Genomic DNA, 27,327 nt, shown 5'->3' with positions numbered 1-27,327 from the left:
GCACAGATTGTCCCCGACCCTGGGGACAGAGGGGACACGGCACAGATTGTCCCCGACCCTGGGGACAGCGGGGACACGGCACAGATTGTCCCCGACCCCGGACATTGTCACAGCCGGTCCCCAAATCTAGGGACAGAGGGGACATTTCAGAGCCGGTCCCCAACCCCGGACATTGTCACAGCCGGTCCCCGACCCTGGGGACAGCGGGGACATGGCACAGCTTGTCCCCGACCCCGGACATTGTCACAAGCTGTCCCTAACTCTGGGGACAGAGGGGACACATGGTCCCCACCCCCAGACGTTGTCACAGCCGGTCCCCAACCCCGGGGACACGGAATGAGCGGTCCCCAACCTTGGGGACAGCGGGGACACGGCACAGTGTGTCCCCAAGCCCGGACATTGTCACAGCCGGTCCCCAACCCCGGACATGTCACGTTTGGTCTCCAGTCACCCCCGGACATTGTCACACCTTGTCCCCAGACCCCGGACATTGTCACACCTTGTCCCCAGACCCCGGACACGCCACCCCCGGTCCCTCTGGAGCGGCTCCGTCCCGGTTTTTTTTTTTTTTTTTTGTCCCTGTCATTGTCATTGTCACTCCCGCACGCGGGAACAGCTCCGGGAACCCCGAGGCAGGAGCGGGTGACACCGGGAGGGGACCCCGAGACAAGAGGAGGGGGTGACACCGGGAGGTCCCCGCAGGGATTTTTGGGGCGGTTTTAAGGAGAATCCCGAGGCTCCTCCGCGTTGGGATCTGCCTGGATTTGGGGGGATCCTCGTGGGGTTCGGCAGCTCCTGCTGGGATGAGGATGAGGATGAGGGTGAGGATGAGGATGAGGATGAGGAGGATTCCCGGGATGAAGGCGTGTCCCCGGTGCCACCGCGGCCGTGTCCCCTCCGCCACCATCCTCGGGGCCACCCCCGCGCCTTTCCAGCCGGGATGAGAAAAACCGGAATTCCCGGGGGTGATTCCCGCACGGATCTGCGGGATCCCGATCCCATCCCTCCTGTACAGATTCCATCATTCCCACTTTTCCCGGGGATGATTCCTGGTGATTCCCACACGGATCTGCGGGATCCCGATCCCACCCGATCCCATCCCTCCTGTACAGATTCCATCATTCCCACTTTTCCCGGGGATGATTCCCAGGAATTCCCGCATGGATCTGCAGGATCCCAGAGCCCTTGATCCCGATCCCATCCCTCCTGTACAAATTCCATCATTCCCACTCTTCCCAGGGATGATTCCCGCACAGATCCACGGGATCCCAGAGCACCGGATCCCATCCTGTACAAATTCCATCATTCCCACTTTTCCCAGGGATGATTCCCAGGAATTCCTGCATGGATCTGCAGGATCCCGATCCCACCCGATCCCATCCCTCCTGTAAAATTCCATCATTCCCACATTTTCCAGGAATAATTCCTGGTGATTCCCACATGGATCCATGGGATCCCAGAACACCCAATCCCAATCGATCCTATCCCTCCTGTACAAATTCCATCATTCCCACTTTTCCCGGGGATGATTTCCAAGGATGATTCCCAGGAATTCCTGCACAGATCCACAGGATTCCGGAGAGCCTGATCCCATCCCTCCTGTACAAATTCCATCATTCCCACTTTTTCCAGGAATAATTCCTGGCGATTCCCACACGGATCCACAGGATCCCAGAGCACTCAGTCTCATCCCTCCTGCAAAATTCCATCATTCCCACTTTTCCCAGGAATGATTCCTGGTGATTCCAACACGGATCTGCAGGATCCCGATCCCACCCGATCCCATCCCTCCTGTAAAATTCCATCATTCCCACTTTTCCCAGGGATTATTCCCAGGAATTCCCGCATGGATCTGCAGGATCCCGATCCCTCCTGTACAAATCCCATCACTCCCACTCTTCCCAGGGTTCCTTGGAATTATCCCCAGGAATTCCCACATGGATCCATGGGATCCCAGAACACCCAATCCCAGTCGATCCCATCCCTCTTGTAAAATTCCGTCATTCCCACTTTTTCCAGGAATAATTCCTGGCGATTCCCACACGGATCCACAGGATCCCAGAGCACTCAGTCTCATCCCTCCTGCAAAATTCCATCATTCCCACTTTTCCCGGGGATGATTCCCAGGAATTCCCACACGGATCCACAGGATCCCAGAGCACCCGATCCCATCCCTCCTGTACAAATTCCATCATTCCCAATCTTCTCGGGATTCCTGGGAATTCCCACACAGATCCGTGGGATCCTGATCCCATCACTCCCACTCTTCCCGGGATTCCCAGGCATGATTGGGAATTTGGGATGGGGTGAGGAAACTGAGGGAATTCCCAATGCAGGAACGGGATGAGAATCCCAAATCCGGGGATTGGGACAGATTCCAGAGATCCCAAATAAATCCTTGGATGAGGATCCCAAATCCGGGCATGGGATTTAAAAAGAGGGATCCCAAATCCAGGGGTCGGGACAGAGTCCAGAGATCCCAAATAAATCCTCGGATGAGGATTCCAAATCCAGAGATCCCAAATCCAGGGATATTGGGAATTTGGGACAGGATGAGGACAGGATTCACCGCAGGGATCCCAAAGAAATCCTTGGATGAGGATCCCAAATCCCAAATGATGAGGGGAGAATCCCAATCCCAAATGATGATTCCCACACAGGATCCCGATCCCACTGGATCCCATAAAAATCCCACTCTTCCCAGCAGGAGCCACCCCAGGATGTCCCCAGTGCCACCTGTGTGTGTCCCCTCCCCAAAATCCCCAAAATCCCCAAAATTTAAACCAAAGAAATCCCCGTGGAAACCCCAAACCCTGTCCCTTGTCCCCAAACTGTCCCCGTGCCCCACGCGGGGCTGGCACCGCATTGATGTCCCCAAAGTGTCCCCAAAGTGTCCCCAAGGTGTCCCCAAGGTGTCCCTGTGCCAGCGCCAGCCCCGCCCGCTGCTGTGTCACAATGACAATGTCACCCCAGCCGAGCTCAGAGCATCCCCAAAAAAACCCAAAACGCCCCCAAAAATGTCACCAATGCCCCAAAATGTCACAAATGTCCCCAAAGTTGTCATAAATGCCCCAAAAGTGCCAAGAATGCTCCCAAAAACGCCACCAATGCACCCAAAAATGTCACCAATGCACCCAAAAATGACACCAATGTCCCCAAAAATGTCCCCAATGCACCCAAAAATGTCACCAATGTCCCCAAAAATGTCACCAATACCCCAAAAGTGCCAAGAATGCTCCCAAAACCGCCACCAATGCACCCAAAAATGTCACCAATGCCCCCCAAACTGTCACCGATGTCCCCAAAAGTGCCAACGACCCAAAAATATCACCAACGCCCCCGAAAATGACACCAATGCCCCAAAAATGTCCCCAGTGGCCCCAAAAACTGTCACCAATGCCCTCAAAAATGCCAACGACCCAAAAATGACACCAATGCCCCAAAAATGTCACGAATGCCCCAAAATGTCACCAATGCCCCCCAGAAACGCCACCAATGCCCCAAAAATGTCACCAGGGCCCCAAAAATGTCACAAACGCCGCCCCAAAATGTCCCCAAATGGACCCAAAAAATGTCACCGACGCCCCCCAAAATGCCGAGAACGCTCCCAAAAATGCCACCACAGCCCCAAAAACGCCACCAAAGCCCAAAAAAACCACCCCCAATGTCCCTAAAAACTTCACCGATGTCCCCAAAAACGTCACCGATGTCCCCAAAACCGCCACCAACCCCCCAAAATCGCCCCGCGTCTGCCCCCGCGGGGTCCCCGCTCTGTCCCCTCCGGTGCCACCCCCCGTCCGTGTCACCGCCCCAGTAAAGCCGCGCTGTGTCCCACCGTGTCCAGTTCCGTACTGGGAACGTCCCCGAGCGCCTCGGGGCGGGGACGGGACCCCAAAAATCCCCCAAAATTCGCCGGGGTGGAATTTATTGGGGAAAATATAAATATTCACCAAAATGGCACAGCCCGGGGGGGGCGGGGTCACCTTGGGGGGGTCATTGTCACCTTGGGGGTTCAGTGTCACCTTCGGGGGTCAGTGTCACCTTGGGGGGGGTCATTGTCACCTTGGGGGGTCAGTGTCACCTTGGGGGGCTCAGTGTCACCTAGCAGCTGGCACTCGGTGTCACCCTTGGCTCGCAGTGTCACTGGTGTCACCCAGGGATGTCCCCAGGGTCACTGGTGTCACTGGTGTTACCCAGGGATGTCCCCAGGGCCCAGCTGGCTCTCAGTGTCACCCAGGGATGTCCCCAGGGCCCAGCTGACACTCAGTGTCACTCAGTGTCACCCAGGGATGTCCCCAGGGTCACTCAGTGTCACCCAGGGATGTCCCCAGGGCCCAGCTGGCACTCAGTGTCACTCAGTGTCACCCAGGGATGTCCCCAGGGCCCAGCTGGCTCTCTCCCTGTGCCAGCAGCACGCCCAGGGCTCGGTGCAGCAGGGTCACTGGTGTCACTGGTGTCACTGGTGTCACTGGTGTCACCCAGGGATGTCCCCAGGGCCCAGCTCTCCCCCTGTGCCAGCAGCACGCCCAGGGCTCGGTGCAGCAGGGTCACTGGTGTCACTGTGTCACCCAGGGATGTCCCCAGGGTCACTGGTGTCACTGGTGTCACCCAGGGATGTCCCCAGGGTCACTGTGTCACCCAGGGATGTCCCCAGGGCCCAGCTGGCTCTCTCCCTGTGCCAGCAGCACGCCCAGGGCTCGGTGCAGCAGGGTCACTGGTGTCACTGGTGTCACTGGTGTCACTGGTGTCACTGTGTCACCCAGGGATGTCCCCAGGGCCCAGCTGGCTCTCAGGGTCACTGGTGTCACTGGTGTCACTGGTGTCACTGGTGTCACTGTGTCACCCAGGGATGTCCCCAGGGCCCAGCTGGCACTCCCCCTGTGCCAGCAGCACGCCCAGGGCTCGGTGCAGCAGGGTCACCCCCAGGCGCCGGCGCCGCTCCCCCGGCCAGGACGCGGCCGGACCGTGGCACTGCCCACGGCGGGCATTGGTCAGAGAGGGCAGCCCTGGGGACAGGGACAGGGATGGGGACAGGGACAGGGACAGGGACAGGGGACAGGGACGGGGACATGGGGACAGGGACAGGGATGGGGACAGGGACACAAGGACATGGTCAAGTACATGGGGACAGGGACAGGGATGGGGACAGGGGTGACACCCATGGGGACAGGGAGGCTCAGGGTGGCACCCACGGGGTTGGGGACAGCCCTGGGACCCCAGGACTGTGCTGGGAGGGTGGGGATGGGGGGGGGGGCTGGAGATTTGGGATTGGGAATGGGGCAGTGGGATTTGGGGTTGGTAATGGGGGCAATGGGATTTGGGGCAGTGGGATCTGGGATTTGGGATTTGATATTGGGAATGGGAGTGGGGGATTGGAGCTGTGGGATTGGGGGTTTGGGATTGGCAATGGGGACAGTGGGATTTGGGGCAGTGTTTGGGATTCGGGACTGGAAATGGGATTTGGGATTTGGGGCAGTGGTATTTGGGATTTGGGATTGGGATTTGAGATTGGGAATGGGAGTGGGGGGTTGGGGCTGTGGGATTGGGGGTTTGGTAATGGGGTCAGTGGGGTTTCGGGCAGTGGGATTTGGGATTGGGGCTGGGATTGGGATTAGGGCTGGGATTGGGGGTTTGCTAGTAGGGGCAATGGGATTTGGGGCAGTGGTATTTGGGTTTGGGGCAGTGGTATTTGGGTTTGGGGCAGTGGGATTTGGGGCAGTGGTATTTGGGTTTGGGGCAGTGGGATTTGGGGTTTGGGGCAGTGGGATTTGGGGCAGTGGTATTTGGGTTTGGGGCAGTGGGATTTGGGGTTTGGGGCAGTGGGATTTGGGTTTGGGGCAGTGGTATTTGGGGTTTGGGGCAGTGGTATTTGGGGTTTGGGGCAGTGGGATTTGGGGTTTGGGGCAGTGGGATTTGGGTTTGGGGCAGTGGTATTTGGGGTTTGGGGCAGTGGTATTTGGGTTTGGGGCAGTGGGATTTGGGGTTTGGGGCAGTGGTATTTGGGGTTTGGGGCAGTGGGATTTGGGGCAGTGGTGTTTGGGTTTGGGGCAGTGGTATTTGGGGCAGTGGTATTTGGGGTTTTGGGTGGTTTGGGGCAGTGGTATTTGGGTTTGGGGCAGTGGTATTTGGGGTTTGGGCAGTGGTATTTGGGTTTGGGGCAGTGGTATTTGAGGCAGTGGGATTTGGGTTTGGGGCAGTGGTATTTGGGGTTTTGGGTGGTTTGGGGCAGTGATATTTGGGGTTTGGGTGGTTGGGGCTCACCCAGCGCCTCCAGCATGCAGCTCTCGCGGGTCAGGGCCTCGGCGGGCGCGCGGTGCGGGAAGCAGAGCAGGGGCACCACGCCCTGCCCCGAGTCCCAGATCTCCAGGATGCGCCGCACCTTGGGGCAGCCCTGCACCCCAAAAACAGCTCCAGAAACAGCTCCAGAAACAGCCCAGTGCCTGTCAGCACGGCCCCAAACACGGCCCCAAAAACAGCCCCAAACACGGCCCCAAACACGGCCCCAAACACGGCCCCAAACACGGCACAGTGCCTGTCAGCACGGCCCCAAACACGGCCCCAAAAACAGCTCCAGAAACAGCCCCAAACACGGCCCCAAACACGGCCCCATAGCCCCATTCCCAATCCCACATCCCCTCATTCCTATTCCTATTCCTATTCCTATTCCTATTCCTATTCCTATTCCTATTCCCATTCCCATTCCCATTCCCATTCCTATTCCTATTCCCGTTCCCGTTCCCGTTCCCGTTCCCACTCCCCCATCCCCATTCCCATTTCCCCATTCCCATCCCCATCCCTAACCTCACCCCATTCCCATTCCCATCCCATCCCCATTCCCCCATTCCTGTTCCCACTCCCATCCCCACCCCCATCCCCATTCCCATTCCCCCATCCCCACCCCCACGCCCCCATCCCCCACGCCCACCCTGCGTGTCCCCCGGCCGTGCTGTGCCCGCGCCTGCCGCAGGTGCCACCAGGGCCTGGCTCGTGTCCCTTTGCCCACGTAGAACACGGCGGTGACAAAGTCCCGGAACTGCTGGGCGGGGCTGAGCCCCGGGCTGCGGCGGGGCAGGTCCCGGGTCACCCTGGGGACGGGGGACACCGGGTCACACTGGGGACACTGGGGACAATGGGGACAGGGGGGACAGGGGGGACACTGGGGACAGGGAGGACACTGGGTCACACTGGGGACAGGGGGGACACCGGGTCACACTGGGGACACTGGGGACACTGGGGACAGGGGGCACTGAGTCACACTGGGGTCAGCTGGGTCACACTGGGGACACTGGGTCACCCTGGGGACACTGGGGACAGGGGGACAGCTAGGTCACACTGGGGACACTGGGGACACTGGGGACAGGGGGGACACTGGGGACAGGGAGGACACTGGGTCACACTGGGGACAGCTGGGTCACCCTGGGGACGGGGCGACAGGGGGGACACTGGGTCACACTGGGGACACTGGGTCACACTGGGGACAGGGGACACTGGGTCACACTGGGGACACTGGGTCACACTGGGGACAGGGGACACTGAGTCACACTGGGGACACTGGGTCACACTGGGGACAGGGGGGACACTGGGTCGCACTGGGGACACTGGGTCACACTGGGGACAGGGGGACACTGGGTCACACTGGGGACAGCTGGGTCACACTGGGGACAGGGGGACAGCTGGGTCACACTGAGGACACTGGGGACACTGGGTCACACTGGGGACAGGGGGACAGCTGGGTCACACTGGGGACACTGGGTCACCCTGGGGACACTGGGGACAGGGGGACAGCTAGGTCACACTGGGGACAGCTGGGTCACACTGGGGACACTGGGTCACACTGGGGACACTGGGGACAGGGGGACACTGGGTCACACTGGGGACAGCTGGGTCACACTGGGGACACTGGGTCACACTGGGGACACTGGGGACAGGGGGACACTGGGTCACACTGGGGACAGCTGGGTCACACTGGGGACACTGGGTCACACTGGGGACATGGGGTCACACTGGGGACAGCTGGGTCACCCTGGGGACAGGGGGACACTGGGTCACACTGGGGACAGGGGGACAGCTAGGTCACACTGGGGACAGCTAGGTCACACTGGGGACACTGGGGACAGGGGGACAGCTGGGTCACACTGGGGTCACTGGGGACACTGGGGTCACACTGGGGATACTGGGTCACACTGGGGACAGGGGGTGGCACTGGGGTGGCAAGGGGGTGACACAGGGCAGGTCTTGGGTCATGCTGGGGACATGGAGGTGGCACAGGGGGCATAAGGTGGCACAGTGGTGGCACAGGGATCGCCCAGGAGTGCTACAGGGATGGCACAGGGATAGCCCAGGGGTGGCACATGGTGGCACAGAGGTGGCATGGCAGTGGCACAGGGTGACACAGGTGGCACAGAAATGACACAGGCGGCACAGGGGTGGCACAGGGTGACACAGGTGGCACGGGTGGCACAGGGATAGCCCAGGGGTGGCACAGGTGACACAGGGATGGCACAGGGTGACACAGGTGGCACAGGGGTGGCACAGGTGGCATAGGGACGGCACAGGGATGACAAGGGTGACACAGGTGGCACAGGGATGGCACAGGGTGCACAGGGATGGCACAGGTGACACAGGTGGCACAGGGATGGCACAGGTGGCACGGGTGGCACAGGGATAGCACAGGGGTGGCACAGGTGGCACAGGGATGGCACGGGTGGCACAGGGGTGGCACGGGTGGCACAGGTGGCACAGGGATGGCACAGGTGACACAGGGATGGCACGGGTGGCACAGGTGGCACAGGGATGGCCCAGGGGTGGCACAGGTGGCACAGGTGGCACGCTGGCACACCTGGGGTCCAGCAGCAGGTAGTTGAAGCTGATCTTGAGCCGCTCGCCGCCGAAGTGCTGACTCAGCGCCAGCTCCTCCCGGGCGCAGTCGGGGACGCGGCCGGTCCTGAGCGCGGCCGCCAGCTCGGGGCTGTGCCCTGCGGGACGGGGACCCCCGGAGTCACCGCCGGGACCCCAAACCTCGGCACAGCCCCCCAGAACCCCAGAGTCCATCACCGTGACCCCAAAACTCAGCACAGCCCCCCAAAACCCCAGAGTCTGTCACCGTGACCCCAAAACTCCAGAGTCTGTCACCGTGACCCCAAAACTCCAGAGTCCATCACCGTGACCCCAAAACTCGGCACAGTTCCCCAAAACTCCAGAGTCAGTCACCGTGACCCCAAAACCCCAGAGTCCGTCACCGTGACCCCAAAACCTCAGCACAGCCCCCCAAAACCCCAGAGTCCGTCACCGTGACCCCAAAACCCCAGAGTCCGTCACCGTGACCCCAAAACCTCGGCACAGCTCCCCAAAACCCCAGAGTCCATCACGGTGACCCCAAAATCCCATCAAAGCTCCCCAAAACCCCAATGCCCATCACCACGGCCCCAAACCCCCCATTCCTATTCCCTCCACCCCAAATCCCCCAGCCCAGCCCCATTCCCATCCCCGTGACCCCAAAACCCCAACGCCTGTCCCAACAACCCCAAACCCTTCAATGTCCATCTCCACCATCCCAAACCCCCCATTCCCACCCCCCTGACCTCGAACCCTCAATCCAGCCCCTTCCCCTTGACCCCAAAACTGCCATTCCCATCCCTCTGACCCCAAATCCCCCAATCCAGCCCCAAATCCCCCCAGTCCAGCCCCATTCCCACCCCCACAATCCCAACGCGCCATTCCCATTTCCCTGACCCCAAACCCCCCCAATGCAGCCCAAACCCCATCCCCATGACCCCAAAACCCCCAAACCCCCTCATACCCACCCCAAACCCCCTGGTGCAGCCCCACATCCCCCAGTCCATCCCCCTGACCCCAATCCAGCCCCATTCCCACCCCCACAACCCAAACCCGCCATTCCCATTTCCCTGACCCCAAACCCCCCCAATCCAGCCCCAAATCCCCCAATCCAGCCCCATTCCCACCCCCACAACCCAAACCCGCCATTCCCATTTCCGTGACCCCAAATCCCCCCAATCCAGCCCCATTCCCGCCCCCACAACCCAAACCCGCCCCATTCCCATCCCCCTGACCCCAAATTCCCCCCATTCCCACCCCCCGCCGTTCCCGGGGGTCCCCTGGGTCCCCGGACTCACCCTCGGGCCACCCCCGCTGTCCCTCGAGCGCGGTGACAGCGCCGGGATTGTCCCCAAGCTCCGGCTGCGACGCGCGGCCACCGGTGCCACCCCCGGGGCTGCGACACTCGCGGGGCTCCCGTGTCACGTCCTGGGAGTGCGGGGTGGCACAGCCGGGTGACACCGGCACCGAGGGTGTCCCCAAGTCCTTGCCGGGTGACACCGGCACCGAGGGTGTCCCCAAGGGCGAGTGGCGCCGCCACCCAGTGCCACCCGCGGTCCTGGGGCTGCTGGTGGCACTGGGGGGACCCCGAGTGACCGGCGGGGACTTCTGGGGGTGTCGCCGCTTCCCCGGGAGCCCGCGGCTGGATTTGGGGGAGCCCCGGGCGGGTGGCAGAGAGTTCTGGGGGTGTCCCTTGTCCCCAAATCCCCGGGGACACCCTGAGCAGTTCTGGGGGTGTCCCTTGTCCCCAAATCCCCGGGGACACCCTGAGCAGTTCTGGGGGTGTCCCTTGTCCCCAAATCCCCTGGGACCGGACCCTGGGCAGTTCTGGGGGTGTCCCTTGTCCCCAAGTCCCCGCAGGACACCGCGCACGGATTTGGGGGCGCTGCCACCCCCTGGGGACACCCCGGGGACTGTCTGGGTGTCACCCCAAGAGCCGCCGGTCGCGTCCCTGTCCCCTGGGGTGACACAGCGGCGCGGGGGGGAGGTGACAGCGACCCCGGGGGGTCTCGGGGACATCGGGAGGGGCTCGGGGGGGACGGAGGAGGAGGAGGAGGGGGAGGAAGAGCAGGAGCGGAGCCGCGCTGCCACCGCCCGCAGGCGGCTCCTGCTCCTGGGGGTGACGTGGCGGTCCCCAAAATTGTCGCAGCCTCTGGGGGTGACATTGCCAGGGCTGTCGGGACAGCGGGGACAGCGGGGCGGGGACCCCTCGAGCGGGGCAAGGAGCCCCCCGAGATCCCAGCAGGACCCGGGGATTTGGGGCGCGGCTCCGGAGCACAAATCCCGCCCCAAATCCTGCTCCGAACCCAAATTCTGCCCCAAATCCAGCCCCAAATTCCGCCCCAAACCCAAATCCTGCTTTAAACCCTCTCTCATACCCTGCCCCAAATTCCCCCCCAAACCCTGCCCTAGATCCTGCCCCAAACCCAAATCCTGCCCCAAATCCTGCTCCGAACCCAAATTCTGCCCCAAATTCCTCCCCAAACCCAAACCCCGTCCCAAATCCTGCTCCGAACCCAAATCCTGCCCCAAACCCAAATCCTGCCTTAAACACTGTCCCAAATTCCGCCCCAAATTCTGCCCCAAACCCAAATTCCGCCCCAAATTCCGCTCCAAATCCTGTCCCGAACCCAAACCCCGTCCCAAATCCCGGGGCGCTGCCCCCCCCGAGGGTCCCCCGGCCCCGCTGTCCCCCAGGGACTCGCGGGCGCTGACGAAGCTGTCGCCGCTGTCCCCAAGGCTGTCGCTGTCCCCAGTGTCCCCAAAGCCAGCGCGGTCCCCACGCCCCGGCTCTGTCACCCCCGTGTTGGGGACAGCCCCTCGCCACCCCCCGGGGATGTCACCCGCGGTGCCACCGCAGCTCCCGGGTGCCACCGAGCAGCCACCGCGGGCCAGGGGGGACCTCGGGGACATCGCGCGTGTCCCCAAAATCCCTCCTTGGTGCCGCCTCAGGGACACACCGGGGGCGACACGGGGACAGGGGACAGGGAGGCGACATCCTGTCCTTGTCCCCAAAGCGCTCGGGGGTGGCTCCTGGGGATGGTCGCGGTCCCAGAGCAGCGTGCTGGAGGCCAGGGGTGGCAGGGGGACAGCGCTGTCCCCGCGGGGCTCCTGGGGACACGGCCAGGGGACAGCGCTGTCCCCGCGGGGCTCCTGGGGACACGGCCAGGGGACAGCGCTGTCCCCCGTTCCGTCCAGCTGGGACCTGCGGGTGCTGCTGAGGGGTCCGGCCTCGGGAATGTCCCCAAGCGCCACCCAGGAGTCGCTGTCACCGCTGCCATCCTCGCTCAGGAAGGACAGGGCCCTGCGGGGCCACCCCGGCTCTGGGGACACAGATCGGGGTCACCAATCTGAGCGCGCCCCGATTGTCCCCAAGGAGGAGGCGACACCTTGGGGACCTCACCCTGCGCGGGGCTCCGGCTCCTCTGCAGCGCCAGCGGCTCCTGCGGGGAGGGGACAGCGCTGTCACCGCTGTCACCGCTGCCACCAGCGGCTGGCACAGCTGCCCCCATTCCGGGATTGTCACTGTCCCCAGCGCTGTCACCGCTGCCAGGGCCACTACGGGGTGGCACAGCTGTCACTGTCCCCCGAGTTTGTCGCTGTTCCGGGTTGTCGCTGTCCCCACTCCCCATTCCAGGATTGTCACTGTCCCTGTCCCCCATTCCAGGACTGTCACTGTCCCTGTCCCCCATTCCGGGGTTGTCACTGTCCCCGTTCCCCATTCCAGGATTGTCACTGTCCCTGTTCCCCATTCCGCCATTGTCGCCGTCCCCTCTCACCTGTCCCCGCCGCACGAGCCCGCGGCAGCGGTGACACCCCCGGGCCACATCCAGCGGTGGCAGCTCGCGGGCACAGCTGGGGGGTGGCACCGGGACAGGGTCACCCCCAGGGCACGGCCGGTGCCACCAGCAGCGCTGGGGACACCGCGTGACCCGCTCCCGGTGCCACCCCCGGTGCCAGGGTCCGGCCACGCCGGTGTCCCCAAGGTCGCGCTGTGTCCCCCCCACTGTCCCAGTGTCCCCTCCCGCTGCCGGTGTCCCCTTCCCTGGATCCCGGTATGCCGATATCCCTATCGCGATATCCTGATCCCAGTATCCCAGTCACGATACCGACCCCGATATCCCGATATTCTGATCCCCCGACATCCCCGTGTCCCTATCCTGATATCCCGTGGTCTCAATCCCGGTGTCCCGAGGTCCCTAACCCGATATCCCCATCCCGGTGTCGATATCCCGATATCCCGATATCACAGGGTCCCTAACCCGATACCCCCATCCCGGTGCCGCTATCCCGATATCCCGGTGTCGCTATCCCGATATCCCGGTGTCCCTATCGCGATATCCCGATCACAGGGTCCCTAACCCAATATCCCCATCCCGGTGTCGCTATCCCGATATCCCGATATCACAGGGTCCCTAACCCGATACCCCCATCCCGGTGTCCCTATCGCGATATCCCGATATCACAGGGTCCCTAACCCGATATCCCCATCCCGGTGTCGCTATCCCGATATCCCGGTGTCCCTATCGCGATATTCCCCCGCCCGTTCCCCCCCCACTCACGCTCCGCTCATCCCGCCCGTTCAAACGCCCCGCGCCGCCGCTGATTGGCTGAACGCGACCAATAGGAGGCGGCCTCGCCCATCACGTCGGATGACGTCAGACGCAGAAGGGCGGGGCCAAGACACTCAGCGCCCCCCAGTGGCCACAGCTGGAAACGCCCAGTGCCACCAGTGCCACCAGTGTCCCCAAACTGGAACTGCCCAGTGCCACCAGTGTCCCCAAACTGGAACTGCCCAGTGCCACCAGTGCCACCAGTGTCCCCAAACTGGCGCTGCCCAGTGCCACCAGTGTCCCCAAACTGGAACTGCCCGGTGCCAACCAGTGCCACCAGTGTCCCCAAACTGGACCTGCCCAGTGCCACCAGTGTCCCCAAACTGGAACTGCCCGGTGCCAACCAGTGCCACCAGTGTCCCCAAACTGGACCTGCCCAGTGCCACCAGTGTCCCCAAACTGGAACTGCCCGGTGCCACCAGTGCCACCAGTGTCCCCAAACTGGCACTGCCCAGGGCCACCAGTGCCACCAGTGTCCCCGAACTGGAACTGCCCAGTGCCAACCAGTGCCACCAGTGTCCCCAAACTGGAACTGCCCAGTGCCACCAGTGTCCCCAAACTGGTGCTGCCCAGTGCCACCAGTGTCACCAGTGTCCCCAAACTGGAACTGCCCAGTGCCACCAGTGTCCCCAGACTGGAACTGCCCAGTGCCACCAGTGTCCCCACCCCAGAGTGCCACCAATCCCAAAATGTCCATCCCTGTGACCTGGAGGTGACACAGAACCAGCAGAGGTGACCCAGAGCCTTAAGAAGTGACCCCAAAACCCCAGAAAAACCCTACAACACCACAAAAATCCCACAAATCAGGAAAATTCTCTTCTTTTCACATCCAGCCACTGAATGTCCCCAACCACCCTGATGTCCCCAAAATTTCCATCCTGTCACCTGGGGGTGACACAGAACCACGAGAGGTGACACAGAACCTTAGCAAGTGACCCAAAATCGCCACAAAAACCACACAAAAATCCCACAAATCAGGAAAATTCTTCTTTTTTTCCCACTCTGTCAACACATTGCCACCAGCACCCCATGTCCCCTGCCACCCCAAAACTTCCATCCCTGTCACCTGGGGGTGACACAGAACCTTAAGAAGTGACCCAAAACTGCCACAAATCAGGAAAATTATTTTCTTTTCACACCCAGCCACTGCCACCCAATGTCCCCAACCACCCAGGGGTCCCCAAAATTTCCATCCCTGTCACCTGAGAGTGACACAGAACCACGAGAGGTGACAAAGAACCAGCAGAGGTGACCCAGAACCATAAGAAGTGACCCAAAAATGCCACAAAAACGCCACAAATCAGGAAAATTATTTTCATTTCACACCCAGCCACTGCCACCCAATGTCCCCAACCACCCTGGGGTCTCCAAAACTTCCATCCCTGTCACCTGGGGGTGACACAGAACCAGCAGAGGTGACACAGAACCTTAAGAAGTGACCACAAAAACGCCACAAATCAGGAAAATTCTTTTCTTTTCACACCCAGCCACTGCCACCCAATGTCCCCAACCACCCAGGGGTCCCCAAAACTTCCATCCCTGTCACCTGGAGGTGACACAGGACAACAAGAGGTGACCCAGAACCATAAGAAGTGACCCCCAAACACCACAACCACCCCCCTAAATCACTAAAACCATTTATCCCCCACCCAACGCCACCACCCCGGGGTGTCCCCAGGGTGTCCCCAGGTGTCCCCTCAGACGGTGGCCTCGCTCTCGGGGCTGTCCCCGCCGTCCAGCAGCCCGTAGTTGGCGTGGCTCTGGCAGGGCCGCTGCAGGGGGTGCGACAGCAGCTTGGCCATGCAGTTGTGCAGCTCCAGCGCCGGCCCCGCCAGCGGCACCTCGAACTTGTAACTGGTGCCCTTGGAGTCCAGGCTGCCCAGAAACCCAAACATGTCCTGGGGAGGGACAGACAGACACACGGACAGATGGACAGAGGGATGGACTGGAGTCCAGGCTGCCCAGAAACCCAAACATGTCCTGGGGAGGGACACACGGACAGATGGACACAGGGACAGAGGGATGGACTGGAGTCCAGGCTGCCCAGAAACCCAAACATGTCCTGGGGATGGACACACGGACAGATGGACAGAGGGATGGACTGGAGTCCAGGCTGCCCAGAAACCCAAACATGTCCTGGGGAGGGACAGACGGACAGACGGACACAGGGATGGACTGGAGTCCAGGCTGCCCAGAAACCCAAACATGTCCTGGGGAGGGACAGACGGACAGATGGACAGATGGACAGAGGGATGGACTGGAGTCCAGGCTGCCCAGAAACCCAAACATGTCCTGGGGAGGGACAGACGGACAGACGGACAGATGGACACAGGGATGGACTGGAGTCCAGGCTGCCCAGAAACCCAAACATGTCCTGGGGATGGACAGACGGACAGATGGACACAGGGATGGACTGGAGTCCAGGCTGCCCAGAAACCCAAACATGTCCTGGGGATGGACAGATGGACAGACGGACACAGGGATGGACTGGAGTCCAGGCTGCCCAGAAACCCAAACATGTCCTGGGGAGGGACAGACGGACACACGGACAGATGGACAGAGGGATGGACTGGAGTCCAGCCTGCCCAGAAACCCAAACATGTCCTGGGGATGGACAGATGGACAGACGGACACAGGGATGGACTGGAGTCCAGGCTGCCCAGAAACCCAAACATGTCCTGGGGATGGACACACGGACACACGGACAGATGGACACAGGGATGGACTGGAGTCCAGGCTGCCCAGAAACCCAAACATGTCCTGGGGATGGACACACGGACAGACGGACAGACGGACACAGGGATGGACTGGAGTCCAGGCTGCCCAGAAACCCAAACATGTCCTGGGGATGGACACACGGACAGATGGACAGACGGACACAGGGATGGACTGGAGTCCAGGCTGCCCAGAAACCCAAACATGTCCTGGGGATGGACAGACGGACACACGGACAGATGGACACAGGGATGGACTGGAGTCCAGGCTGCCCAGAAACCCAAACATGTCCTGGGGAGGGACAGACGGACAGATGGACAGACGGACAGAGGGATGGACTGGAGTCCAGGCTGCCCAGAAACCCAAACATGTCCTGGGGATGGACACACGGACAGACAGACAGACGGACAGAGGGATGGACTGGAGTCCAGGCTGCCCAGAAACCCAAACATGTCCTGGGGATGGACACACGGACAGATGGACAGATGGACAGAGGGATGGACTGGAGTCCAGGCTGCCCAGAAACCCAAACATGTCCTGGGGAGGGACAGACGGACAGATGGACACAGGGATGGACTGGAGTCCAGGCTGCCCAGAAACCCAAACATGTCCTGGGGATGGACACACGGACAGACAGACAGACGGACACAGGGATGGACTGGAGTCCAGGCTGCCCAGAAACCCAAACATGTCCTGGGGAGGGACACACGGACAGACGGACAGATGGACACAGGGATGGACTGGAGTCCAGGCTGCCCAGAAACCCAAACATGTCCTGGGGAGGGACAGACGGACAGACGGACAGATGGACACAGGGATGGACTGGAGTCCAGGCTGCCCAGAAACCCAAACATGTCCTGGGGATGGACAGACGGACAGATGGACACAGGGACAGAGGGATGGACTGGAGTCCAGGCTGCCCAGAAACCCAAACATGTCCTGGGGATGGACAGACGGACAGATGGACACAGGGATGGACTGGAGTCCAGGCTGCCCAGAAACACAAACATGTCCTGGGGATGGACAGACGGACACACGGACAGATGGACAGAGGGATGGATTGGAGTCCAGGCTGCCCAGAAACCCAAACATGTCCTGGGGAGGGACAGACGGACAGATGGACACAGGGATTCCCCCAAAATTCCCCCCAAAATCTCCTTTTGTCCCCCCATTCTGTCCCCAAAACTCCCAATTTTTCCCCCCCATTCTACACCAAAATTTCCCCCAAATTCCCTCTTTTTGTCCCCCCATTCTGCCCCAAAATGAGAATTTTGGGTGCAAAAGGAGGGATTTGGGGTGGAAAAGGGGGATTTTGGGGTAAATTAGGGGGATTTTGGGGTTAAATTCAGGGGGATTTTGCAGAAAATTCAGGGGGATTTGGGACAAATTTGGGGTGGATTTTGGGGTAAATTTTGGAGTAAATTTGGGGGGATTTAGGGGTAAATTTGGGGGGATTTTGGGGAAAATTCAGGTGGATTTGGGGGTAAATTCAGGTGGATTTTGGGTTAAATTTTGGGTGGATTTTGGGTTAAATTTGGGGGATTTTGGGGCCCCCCTCACCTTCCAGCTGCCCTCGTCCTCCTTCTCGTCCTGCCCGTTGTGGATGTAAACGACATCAAAGAAAAAATATGGGCACTGCAGCAACTTCTGGGGAAAAAATGGGAATTTGGGGTAAAAAAGGGGATTTGGGGGGAAAAAAATGGGATTTGAGGGGATTTGAGGGAAAAAATCAGAGATTTGAGGTTCAGGATTTGGGTGTAAATTAAATATTTTGGGTGGAAATTTCGTGGTTTTGGCTGGAAATTTCAGGATTTGCGTGGATTTGGGGTGGAAATTTTGGGATTTGGGGTGGCAATGAGGGGATTTCGTGTGGAAATGGAGGATTTTGGGTGGCAGTTTTGTGATTTTTGGGTGGAAATTTTGGTATTTTGGAATGCAGTTTCAGGATTTTGGGTGGAAGTTTTGGGATTTTGGGTGGCAGTTTTGGGATTCTGGGTGGCAGTTTTGGGATTTTGGATAGAAATGAGATTTTGGGTGGAAATAGAAGGATTTTGGGTGGAAATGAGAGATTTTGGGGTGTCAGTTTCAGGATTTTGGGTGCCAGTTTTGTGATTTTGGGTGTCAGTTTCGGAATTTCGGGTGTCAGTTCCATGATTTGGGGTGTCAGTTTTGTTATTTTGGGTGGAATTTCCGGGATTTGGGGTGTCAGTTTTGGGATTTGGGGTGTCAGTTCTGGGATTTAGGGTGTCAGTTCCGGGATTTTGGGTGTCAGTTTTGTTATTTTGGGTGGAATTTCTGGGATTTAGGGTGTCAATGCTGTAATTTGGGGTGTCAGTTTTGGGATCTGGGGTGTCAGTTTTGTTATTTTGGGTGGAATTTCCGGGATTTGGGGTGTCAGTTTTGGGATTTGGGGTGTCAGTTTTGGGATTCGGGGTACCAGTTTTGTTACTTTGGGTGGAATTTCTGGGATTTCAGGTGGAATTTCTGGGATTTGGGGTGTCAGTTCTGGGATTCTGGGTGTCAGTTTTGTTATTTTGGGTGGAATTTCCGCGGTTTCAGGTGGAATTTCCGGGATTTGGGGTGTCAGTTTCGGGATCTGGGGTGTCAGTTTTGTTATTCTGGGTGGAATTTCTGGGATTCCAGGTGGAATTTCGGGGCTGGGGCCCTGACCTTGACGGGCTCTCCCCCGCAGAACTGGGGCTGGCAGCGCGGGCGCCCCAACACCAGGATGGTCCTGACCACGAACGGCGGCGGGATGGTCTGGACATTGTCAGTGACAGGTAAATCCACCTTCTGCTGGCTGGGGACAGAGGGACAGGGACAGACTGACAGGGACAGGGACAGTCTGGACATTGTCAGTGACAGGTAAATCCACCTTCTGCTGGCTGGGGACAGAGGGACAGGGACAGACTGACAGGGACAGGGACAGTCTGGACATTGTCAGTGACAGGTAAATCCACCTTCTGCTGGCTGGGGACAGAGGGACAGAGGGACAGACTGACACCCATGGGGACAGGGACAGTCTGGACATTGTCAGTGACAGGCAGATCCACCTTCTGCTGGCTGGGGACAGAGGGACAGAGGGACAGTGACACCCATGGGGACAGGGACGGTCTGGACATTGTCAGTGACAGGCAGATCCACCTTCTGCTGGCTGGGGACAGAGGGACAGGGACAGAGTGACACCCATGGGGACAGGGACTCGGACTGGGACAGACTGACGCCATGAGGACAGGGACAGTGAGGACAGGGACAGGGAGACACCCATGGTGTCAGTGGACAGGGGACAGGGGACACCCATGGGGACATGGGACAGGGGGACACCTACAGGGTCAAGGTGGCACTTGTGGGGACAGGGAGGCACCCACAGGGTCAAGGGTCAGGGACAGGGTGGCACCCATGGGGACAGGGACAGGCTCAGGGTGGCACCCACAGGGTCAGGGGACAGGGTGGCACCCATGGGGACAGGGTCAGAGTGGCACCCATGGGGACAGGAACAAGGACAGGGTGGCACCCACAGGGTCAGGGAACAAGGAGGCACCCATGGGGACAGGGACAGGATCAGGGACAGGGTGGCACCCATGGGGACAGGGACAGGTGGCAGCCAGGCTCAGGGGACACAGGGTCACGGTGCCACCCGTCCCGGCCCCCCCAGAAGCTTCTGGAAGCCCCAGATCCCCCCGGTGCTCACATGAGGTTGAAGAGCCCGTCCAGATCTGAGCGGGGGTCAAGGCTGGACCGGCACCTGTGTCACCCTGTGCCACCCCCTGGGACACCTGTGTCACCCTGTGCCACCCCCTGGGACACCTGTGCCACCCCTGTGCCACCCCTGGGACACCTGTGTCACCCTGTGCCACCCTGTCACCCCTGGGACACCCCTGGGACACCTGTGTCACCCTGTGCCACCCTGTCACCCCTGGGACACCCCTGGGACACCCGTGCCACCCCCTGGGACACCTGTGTCACCCTGTGTCACCCCTGGGAAACCTGTACCACCCCCTGTGTCACCTGTGCCACCCCCTGTGTCACCCCTGGGACACCTGTGTCACCCCTGGTGACCCCAGTGGCACCAGGACACCCTGGTGACCCCGATGCCACCCAGGACACCCCAATGCCACCCCGGTGACCCCAATGCCACCCTGGTGACCCCAGTGGCACCCAGGACACCCCAATGCCACCCGGTGGCCCTGGTGGCACCCACAACATCTCAGTGGCCCTGATGGCACCCATGACACCCCAGTGCCACCCTGGTGACCCCAGTGGCACCCTGGTGATCCCAATGCCACCCAGGACACCCCAATGGCACCCAGGACACCCAGGTGACCCCGATGCCACCCAGGACACCCCAATGCCACTCTGGTGACCCTGATGGCACCCAGGACACCCCAATGGCACCCAGGACACCCCAGTGCCACCAATGCCACCCAGTGGCACCCTGCAGGATACTGAAGGACTGGCACACGACGGTGTCCAGGTCGTAGAGGCAGCTGCAAACCTCCCGCGGGTCTGAGGTGAAACCCGAGAGCTGCGGGGACACGGGGACAGGGAGGGGACAGGGAGGGGACAGGGAGGGGACAGGGACACTGAGCTGGCACCAGCCCCGAGCCCATCCCTGTCCTCATGTCCCCCAACCCTGTCCCCCCTGTCCCTGTGTCCCCCCCTCATCCTTGTGCCTACTTCTGTCCCTGTCCCCCCAATGTCCCCATGTCCCTATCCCTGTGCCCCCTCATGTCCCTGTGTCCCTCCAGTTCCCCTGTGCCCACTCCTGTCCCCATGTCCCCCTCGTGTCACCCCCATGTCCCCCCCGTGCCCACTCCTGTCCCCATGTCCATCCCGTGTCCCCATGTCCCCATTTCCCTGTCCCTGTGTCCCCATGCCCGTCCCTGTCCCCCTGTCCCTGTCCATGTCCTTCTGTCCATGTCCCCCTGTCCTGTCCCTTTCCCTGTCCCCCTGTCCCCGTCCCCATGTCCCCGTGTCCCCATGTCCCTCTGTCCATGTCCCTCTGTCCCTTTCCCTGTCCCCCTGTCCCCATGTCCCCATGCCCCTGTGTCCCCATGTCCCTGTCCATATCCCCCTGTCCCTGTCCATGTCCCCCTGTCCATGTCCCCATGTCCCCCTGTCCCTGTCCATGTCCCCCTGTCCCTGTCCCCTTGTCCCCAATCCCCATGTTCCTGCCCCCCGTCCCTGTCCCCCTGTCCCTGTCTCTCTGTCCCTGTCCCACTGTCCCCCTGTCCCTGTCCATGTCCCCTGGTCCCCCTGTCCCTGTCCGTCTCTCTGTCCCTGTCCCCCTGTCCCTGTCCCTGTCCCCCTGTCCCTGTCCCCACCCAGGTGGCGTCGTTGTTCACCACCACCAGGGCGAACTCGTGGCTTTTGTCGATTTTGTGTTTGGTCCTGACGAACATCTCGATCATCTTCTGTGACACGGTCAGGGCGTTGCTGCGGCACCTGGAGGGGAGGAGGGGTGGAGGGGTCAGGGAGCCCCAAAAACAACAAAAAACACCCCAAAAAACACACCTGGTACCCCATAAACCACACCTGGAGCGGGGAGGAGGGGTCAGGGAGCCCCAAAAACACCCAAAAAACACACCTGGAGGGAAGGAGGGGTCAGGGAGCCCCAAAAACACCCAAAAAACACCCCAAAAACCACACCTGGAGCGGGGCGGGGTCAGGGAGCCCCAAGAACAACAAAAACACCCCAAAAAACACACCTGGAGGGGGGAGCGGGATCAGGGATCCCCAAAAACACCCCAAAAAATACACCTGAGCGGGAAGGAGGGGTCAGGGAGCCCCAAAAACAACAAAAACACCCCAAAAAACACACCTGGTACCCCATAAACCTCACCTGGAGGGGGGAGCGGGGTCAGGGAGCCCCAAAAACACCAAAAAACCACAAAAAAACCTCACCTGGTACCCCATAAACCACACCTGGCACAGGGCAGGGTCAGGGCACCCCAAAAAGCACAAAACCACACCTGGCACTGACCACAGCACTGACCACTGACCCTGGCACTGACCACGGCACTGACCCTGGCACTGACCATGGCACTGACCCTGGCACTGACCCTGGCACTGACCCTGGCACTGACCATAGCACTGACCCTGGCACTGACCATGGCACTGACCATGGCACTGACCACAGCACTGACCCTGGCACTGACCCTGGCACTGACCCTGGCACTGACCATGGCACTGACCACAGCACTGACCCTGGCACTGACCCTGGCACTGACCATAGCACTGACCATGGCACTGACCCTGGCACTGACCCTGGCACTGACCATGGCACTGACCATGGCATTGACCATGGCACTGACCATAGCACTGACCATGGCACTGACCATGGCACTGACCACTGACCCTGGCACTGACCACAGCACTGACCCTGGCACTGACCCTGGCACTGACCCTGGCACTGACCATGGCACTGACCACAGCACTGACCCTGGCACTGACCATGGCACTGACCATAGCACAGACCCTGGCACTGACCATAGCACTGACCATGGCACTGACCATGGCACTGACCCTGGCACTGACCATAGCACTGACCCTGGCACTGACCATGGCACTGACCACAGCACTGACCCTGGCACAGACCCTGGCACTGACCATGGCACTGACCCTGGCACTGACCATAGCACTGACCCTGGCACTGACCATGGCACTGACCATGGCACTGACCCTGGCACTGACCATAGCACTGACCCTGGCACTGACCATGGCACTGACCACAGCACTGACCCTGGCACTGACCCTGGCACTGACCCTGGCACTGACCATAGCACTGACCCTGGCACTGACCATGGCACTGACCATGGCACTGACCCTGGCACTGACCATAGCACTGACCATGGCACTGACCCTGGCACTGACCCTGGCACTGACCATAGCACTGACCCTGGCACTGACCATGGCACTGACCATGGCACTGACCACTGACCCTGGCACAGACCCTGGCACTGACCCTGGCACTGACCATGGCACTGACCCTGGCACTGACCATAGCACTGACCCTGGCACTGACCATGGCACTGACCCTGGCACTGACCACTGACCCTGGCACAGACCCTGGCACTGACCCTGGCACTGACCATAGCACTGACCATGGCACTGACCATAGCACTGACCATGGCACTGACCATGGCACTGACCATGGCACTGACCCTGGCACTGACCATGGCACTGACCATGGCACTGACCACAGCACTGACCCTGGCACTGACCACAGCACTGACCCTGGCACTGACCATGGCACTGACCATGGCACTGACCATAGCACTGACCACAGCACTGACCCTGGCACTGACCCTGGCACTGACCATGGCACTGACCATGGCACTGACCATGGCACTGACCACGGCACTGACCACAGCACTGACCCTGGCACTGACCATAGCACTGACCATGGCACTGACCCTGGCACTGACCCTGGCACTGACCCTGGCACTGACCATGGCACTGACCATGGCACTGACCATGGCACTGACCATGGCACTGACCATGGCACTAATCCTGGCACTGACCATGGCACTGACCCTGGCACTGACCCTGGCACTGACCACTGACCCTGGCACTGACCACTGACCATGGCACTAATCCTGGCACTGACCATGGCACTGACCATGGCACTGACCCTGGCACTGACCCTGGCACTGACCATAGCACTGACCATAGCACTGACCATGGCACTGACCATGGCACTGACCACAGCACTGACCATGGCACTAATCCTGGCACTGACCATGGCACTGACCATGGCACTGACCATGGCACTGACCATAGCACTGACCCTGGCACTGACCATAGCACTGACCATGGCACTGACCCTGGCACTGACCATGGCACTGACCATAGCACTGACCCTGGCACTGACCCTGGCACTGACCACTGACCCTGGCACTGACCACTGACCCTGGCACAGACCCTGGCACTGACCATGGCACTGACCATAGCACTGACCATAGCACTGACCATGGCACTAATCCTGGCACTGACCATGGCACTGACCATGGCACTGACCATGGCACTGACCCTGGCACTGACCATGGCACTAATCCTGGCACTGACCATGGCACTGACCCTGGCACTGACCCTGGCACTGACCACTGACCCTGGCACTGACCACTGACCCTGGCACAGACCCTGGCACTGACCATGGCACTGACCACTGACCCTGGCACAGACCCTGGCACTGACCCTGGCACTGACCATAGCACTGACCATGGCACTGACCATGGCACTGACCATGGCACTGACCACAGCACTGACCACTGACCCTGGCACTGACCCTGGCACTGACCATAGCACTGACCCTGGCACTGACCATGGCACTGATCATAGCACTGACCATGGCACTGACCCTGGCACTGACCCTGGCACTGCCCCCTGCCCTGGCACTGCCCCCTGCCCTGGCACTGACCCGTTGAAGGACTCCAGTTTGGGCAGCGCCATCTCCTCGGCCAGGTCCAGGCAGATGATCTGGGACAGGCACAGCTCAGAGCAGGGGGGCACCAGTAACCTCCCAGTAACCTCCCAGTGTGCCCAGTATCCCCTGAATATCCTCCCCCAAGTCTCCCCCAATCCCATCCCAGTGCTCCCCAGTCCCCTCCCAGTCCATCCCAATCCCTCCCAATTTCCCCTCAGCCTCCCCTCCACCCCCCACTTCCCCTCCCAGTCCCTCCCAGTGCCCCCAAATCCCTTCCCATCTCCTCCCAGTCCCTCCCAGTGCCCCCCCACTCCCCTCCCAGTGCTGCCAGTCCCTCCCAGTGCCTCCCCAATTGCCCCCAATTTTCCCTCCCAGTCTCTCCCAGTCCCTCCCAGTGCCCCCCAATCCCCTCCCAGTCTCTCCCACTCCCCCCCAGTGTCTCCCAATCCCTCCCAGTCACTCCCAGTGCTCCCAGTCCCTCCCAGTGCCCCCTAATTGCCCCCAATTTCCCCTCCCAGTCGCTCCCAGTCCCTCCCACTCCCCCCCAGTCCCTCCCAGTGCCCCCCCACTCCCCTCCCAGTGCTCCCAGTCCCTCCCAGCGCCCCCCAATTACCCCCAATTCCCCCTCCCAGTCCCTCCCAATTCCCTCCCAGTCCCTCCCAGTGCCCCCCACTCCCCTCCCAGTCCCTCCCAGTGCCACCCACTCCCCCCCCACTCCCTTCCCAGTCCCTCCCAGTGCTCTCAGTCACTCCCAGTACCCCCAATTCCCCCTCCCAGTCCCTCCCAGTGCTCCCAGTCCCCCCCACCCCCCTCCCAGTCCCTCCCAGAGCCCCCCAATTACCCCCAATTCCCCCTCCCAGTCCTTCCCAGTCCCTCCCAATCCCTCCCAGTGTCGCCCCACTACCCTCCCAGTCGCTCCCAGTGCCCCCCACTCCACTCCCAGTCCCTCCCACTGCCACCCACTCCCCCCCCACTCCCCTCCCAGTCCCTCCCAGTGCTCTCAGTCGCTCCCAATCCCCCCAATTCCCCCTCCCAGTCCCCTCCCAGTCCCTCCCATTGCCCCCAATCCCCCCCCACTCCCCTCCCAGTCCCTCCCAGTGCTCTCAGTCGCTCCCAGTCCCCCCAATTTCCCCTCCCAGTCCCTCCCATTGCCCTCAATTCCCCCTCCCAGCCCCTCCCAGCGCCCCCCACTCCCCTCCCAGTCGCTCCCATCGCTCACCACCCTCTCGGGGCAGTTGACCCGGGGTGTTTTCACCTGCACCTCGCTCGCCCCGTGCCAGGCCGCACCGGGGCCGGTGCCGGTGCCGGTGCCGGGTCCGCGGCCAGCGCTCGCCGCCTCGCCCTCGCCCTCGCTGCGCTTGCCCACGCCGGGCTGCCCGCGGTCCTCGGCGCCCTCGGGGTTGGAGCGGGTGCGGGGCCGCGGCTCCGGCAGCTGCTGCTGCTCCTCGGGCTCGGCAGCGCCGCCCGCAACCGGCGCGTCCATGGAGCGGCACCCGGGAACGGGGGGAACGGGAGGGAACGGGAGGGAACGGGAGGAACGGGAGGGAACGGGGGGAACGGGAGGGAACGGGAGGGAACGGGAGGAACGGGGGGGAACGGGAGGGAACGGGAGGGAACGGGAGGGACGGGAGGGACGGGAGGGGACGGGAGGAACGGGAGGGAACGGGAGGGAACGGGAGGGGACGGGAGGGACGGGAGGGAACGGGAGGGACGGGAGGGACGGGAGGGGACGGGAGGGAACGGGAGGACACGGGAGGGGACGGGAGGAACGGGAGGGAACGGGAGGGAACGGGAGGGAACGGGAGGAACGGGAGGGAACGGGAGGGAACGGGAGGGAACGGGAGGGAACGGGAGGAACGGGAAGGAACGGGAGGGAACGGGAGGAACGGGAGGGAACGGGAGGAACGGGAGGGAACGGGAGGGAACGGGAGGAACGGGAGGGAACGGGAGGAACGGGAGGAACGGGAGGGAACGGGAGGAACGGGAGGGAACGGGGGGGAACGGGAGGGAACGGGGCTGGGGGTGGGACGGGGGGGGGAGATTGGGGGACAGGGAGGGTAAAATTGGGGGGTCAGGGAGGGTAAAATTGGGGGTCAGGGAGGGGGAAATTGGGGTGCGGGGAGTGCAAAATTGGGGGGTCAGGGAGGGTAAAATTGGGGGGTCAGGGAGGGGGAAATTGGGAGACAGGGAGGGTGAAATTGGGGTATAGGGAGCGCAAAATTGGGGTGCGGAGGGGCTGAGAGCCCAAGATTGGGGTACAGGGAGCCCAAAATCGGGGTACCAGGGGGGTCAGGGAGTCCAAACTTGGGGTGCGGGAAGCCCTAAAATTGGGGTATAGAGAGCGCAAAATTGGGGGGTCAGGGAGTGCAAAATTGGGGTGCAGGGAGGCCAAAATCGGGGGGTCAGGGAGGGTAAAATTGGGGTGCGGGGAGCGCAAAATTGGGGTATAGAGAGCCCAAAATTGGGGTGCGGGGGGTCCGGGGTACAGGGAGCCCAAAATCGGGGTACAGGGGGGGCTGGGAGTCCAAAATTGAGGTGCAGGGAGGCCAAAATTGGGGTACAGGGGGGGCTGGGGGTCAGGGAGCCCAAAATCGGGGTGCAGGGACCCTAAAATCTGGGTATAGGGAGCCCAAAATCGGGGTGCAGGGACCCTAAAATCGGGGTACAGGGGGGTCTGGGAGCCCAAAAACGTGGTGCAGGGGGTGTTGGGACCCCAAATTCAGGGGTCAAGGGGTGAAG

The 27,327-nt window shown here is 61.2% G+C and overlaps 3 protein-coding genes and 1 long non-coding RNA gene across 7 annotated transcripts; 1 reads left to right on the top strand and 3 right to left on the bottom strand.

Moving 5' to 3' along the window:
* The first annotated feature begins 4,146 nt into the window (after nt 1–4,146).
* Nucleotides 4,147–4,921, top strand: LOC130264596 (uncharacterized). Its single transcript, XR_008842488.1, has 4 exons — nt 4,147–4,186; nt 4,360–4,563; nt 4,625–4,803; nt 4,848–4,921. It is a non-coding gene; the product is annotated as an uncharacterized LOC130264596 (long non-coding RNA).
* Nucleotides 4,644–11,158, bottom strand: ANKLE1 (ankyrin repeat and LEM domain containing 1). 4 transcript variants are annotated; one of them, XM_056512898.1, is made up of 6 exons: nt 10,134–11,158; nt 8,840–8,975; nt 6,926–7,085; nt 6,262–6,391; nt 4,838–5,006; nt 4,644–4,735 (listed from the first exon to the last, which is right to left on the bottom strand). In XM_056512898.1, the coding sequence occupies exons 1-5, from the start codon at nt 10,852–10,854 to the stop codon at nt 4,840–4,842; spliced, it is 1,314 nt and encodes a 437-aa protein (XP_056368873.1). In that variant the 5' UTR covers nt 10,855–11,158; the 3' UTR covers nt 4,644–4,735; nt 4,838–4,839. The 4 variants fall into 4 exon arrangements, with proteins under 4 accessions (XP_056368873.1, XP_056368872.1, XP_056368875.1 ...); XM_056512897.1 differs by having other exon boundaries at nt 4,727–4,782; nt 4,827–5,006; XM_056512900.1 differs by having other exon boundaries at nt 4,727–4,782; nt 4,827–5,006; nt 6,926–7,058.
* A 49-nt stretch (nt 11,159–11,207) lies between these two features.
* Nucleotides 11,208–13,449, bottom strand: LOC130264298 (uncharacterized). The gene is made up of 5 exons (XM_056512365.1): nt 13,398–13,449; nt 12,615–12,690; nt 12,239–12,278; nt 11,537–12,158; nt 11,208–11,214 (listed from the first exon to the last, which is right to left on the bottom strand). Exons 1-5 carry the CDS (start codon nt 13,406–13,408, stop codon nt 11,208–11,210), a joined length of 756 nt encoding a protein of 251 aa, XP_056368340.1. The 5' UTR covers nt 13,409–13,449.
* Nucleotides 13,450–14,592: 1,143 nt separating this feature from the next.
* Nucleotides 14,593–26,071, bottom strand: BABAM1 (BRISC and BRCA1 A complex member 1). The gene is made up of 8 exons (XM_056512364.1): nt 25,808–26,071; nt 24,583–24,641; nt 21,488–21,608; nt 20,610–20,688; nt 19,855–19,879; nt 18,834–18,963; nt 17,724–17,810; nt 14,593–15,346 (listed from the first exon to the last, which is right to left on the bottom strand). The coding sequence occupies exons 1-8, from the start codon at nt 26,069–26,071 to the stop codon at nt 15,146–15,148; spliced, it is 966 nt and encodes a 321-aa protein (XP_056368339.1). The 3' UTR covers nt 14,593–15,145.
* Nucleotides 26,072–27,327: the final 1,256 nt, after the last annotated feature.

This window comes from Oenanthe melanoleuca, chromosome 28, assembly GCF_029582105.1.
Source record: "Oenanthe melanoleuca isolate GR-GAL-2019-014 chromosome 28, OMel1.0, whole genome shotgun sequence".
NCBI classification, from domain to species: Eukaryota; Metazoa; Chordata; class Aves; order Passeriformes; family Muscicapidae; genus Oenanthe; species Oenanthe melanoleuca.
This window is presented reverse-complemented; position numbering and strand designations above follow the sequence as displayed.

Coding starts and splice junctions, on each gene's coding strand:
- ANKLE1 (XM_056512898.1), bottom strand. CDS start 10,854: ATGTCCCCGAGACCCCCCGGGGTCGCTGTCACCTCCCCCCCGCGCCGC. Junction 7,086..8,839: donor TACCTGCTGCTGGACCCCAG/GTGTGCCAGCGT, acceptor CCCCGTCCCCAG/GGTGACCCGGGACCTGCCCC. Junction 6,392..6,925: donor ACGGCCGGGGGACACGCAGG/GTGGGCGTGGGG, acceptor TTTGGGGTGCAG/GGCTGCCCCAAGGTGCGGCG.
- LOC130264298 (XM_056512365.1), bottom strand. Junction 12,279..12,614: donor GGCTCGTGCGGCGGGGACAG/GTGAGAGGGGAC, acceptor CCCTCCCCGCAG/GAGCCGCTGGCGCTGCAGAG. Junction 12,159..12,238: donor GAGCCGGAGCCCCGCGCAGG/GTGAGGTCCCCA, acceptor CTGTGTCCCCAG/AGCCGGGGTGGCCCCGCAGG.
- BABAM1 (XM_056512364.1), bottom strand. CDS start 26,071: ATGGACGCGCCGGTTGCGGGCGGCGCTGCCGAGCCCGAGGAGCAGCAG. Junction 24,642..25,807: donor TCAACTGCCCCGAGAGGGTG/GTGAGCGATGGG, acceptor TGCCTGTCCCAG/ATCATCTGCCTGGACCTGGC. Junction 18,964..19,854: donor GACGGGCTCTTCAACCTCAT/GTGAGCACCGGG, acceptor CTCTGTCCCCAG/CCAGCAGAAGGTGGATTTAC.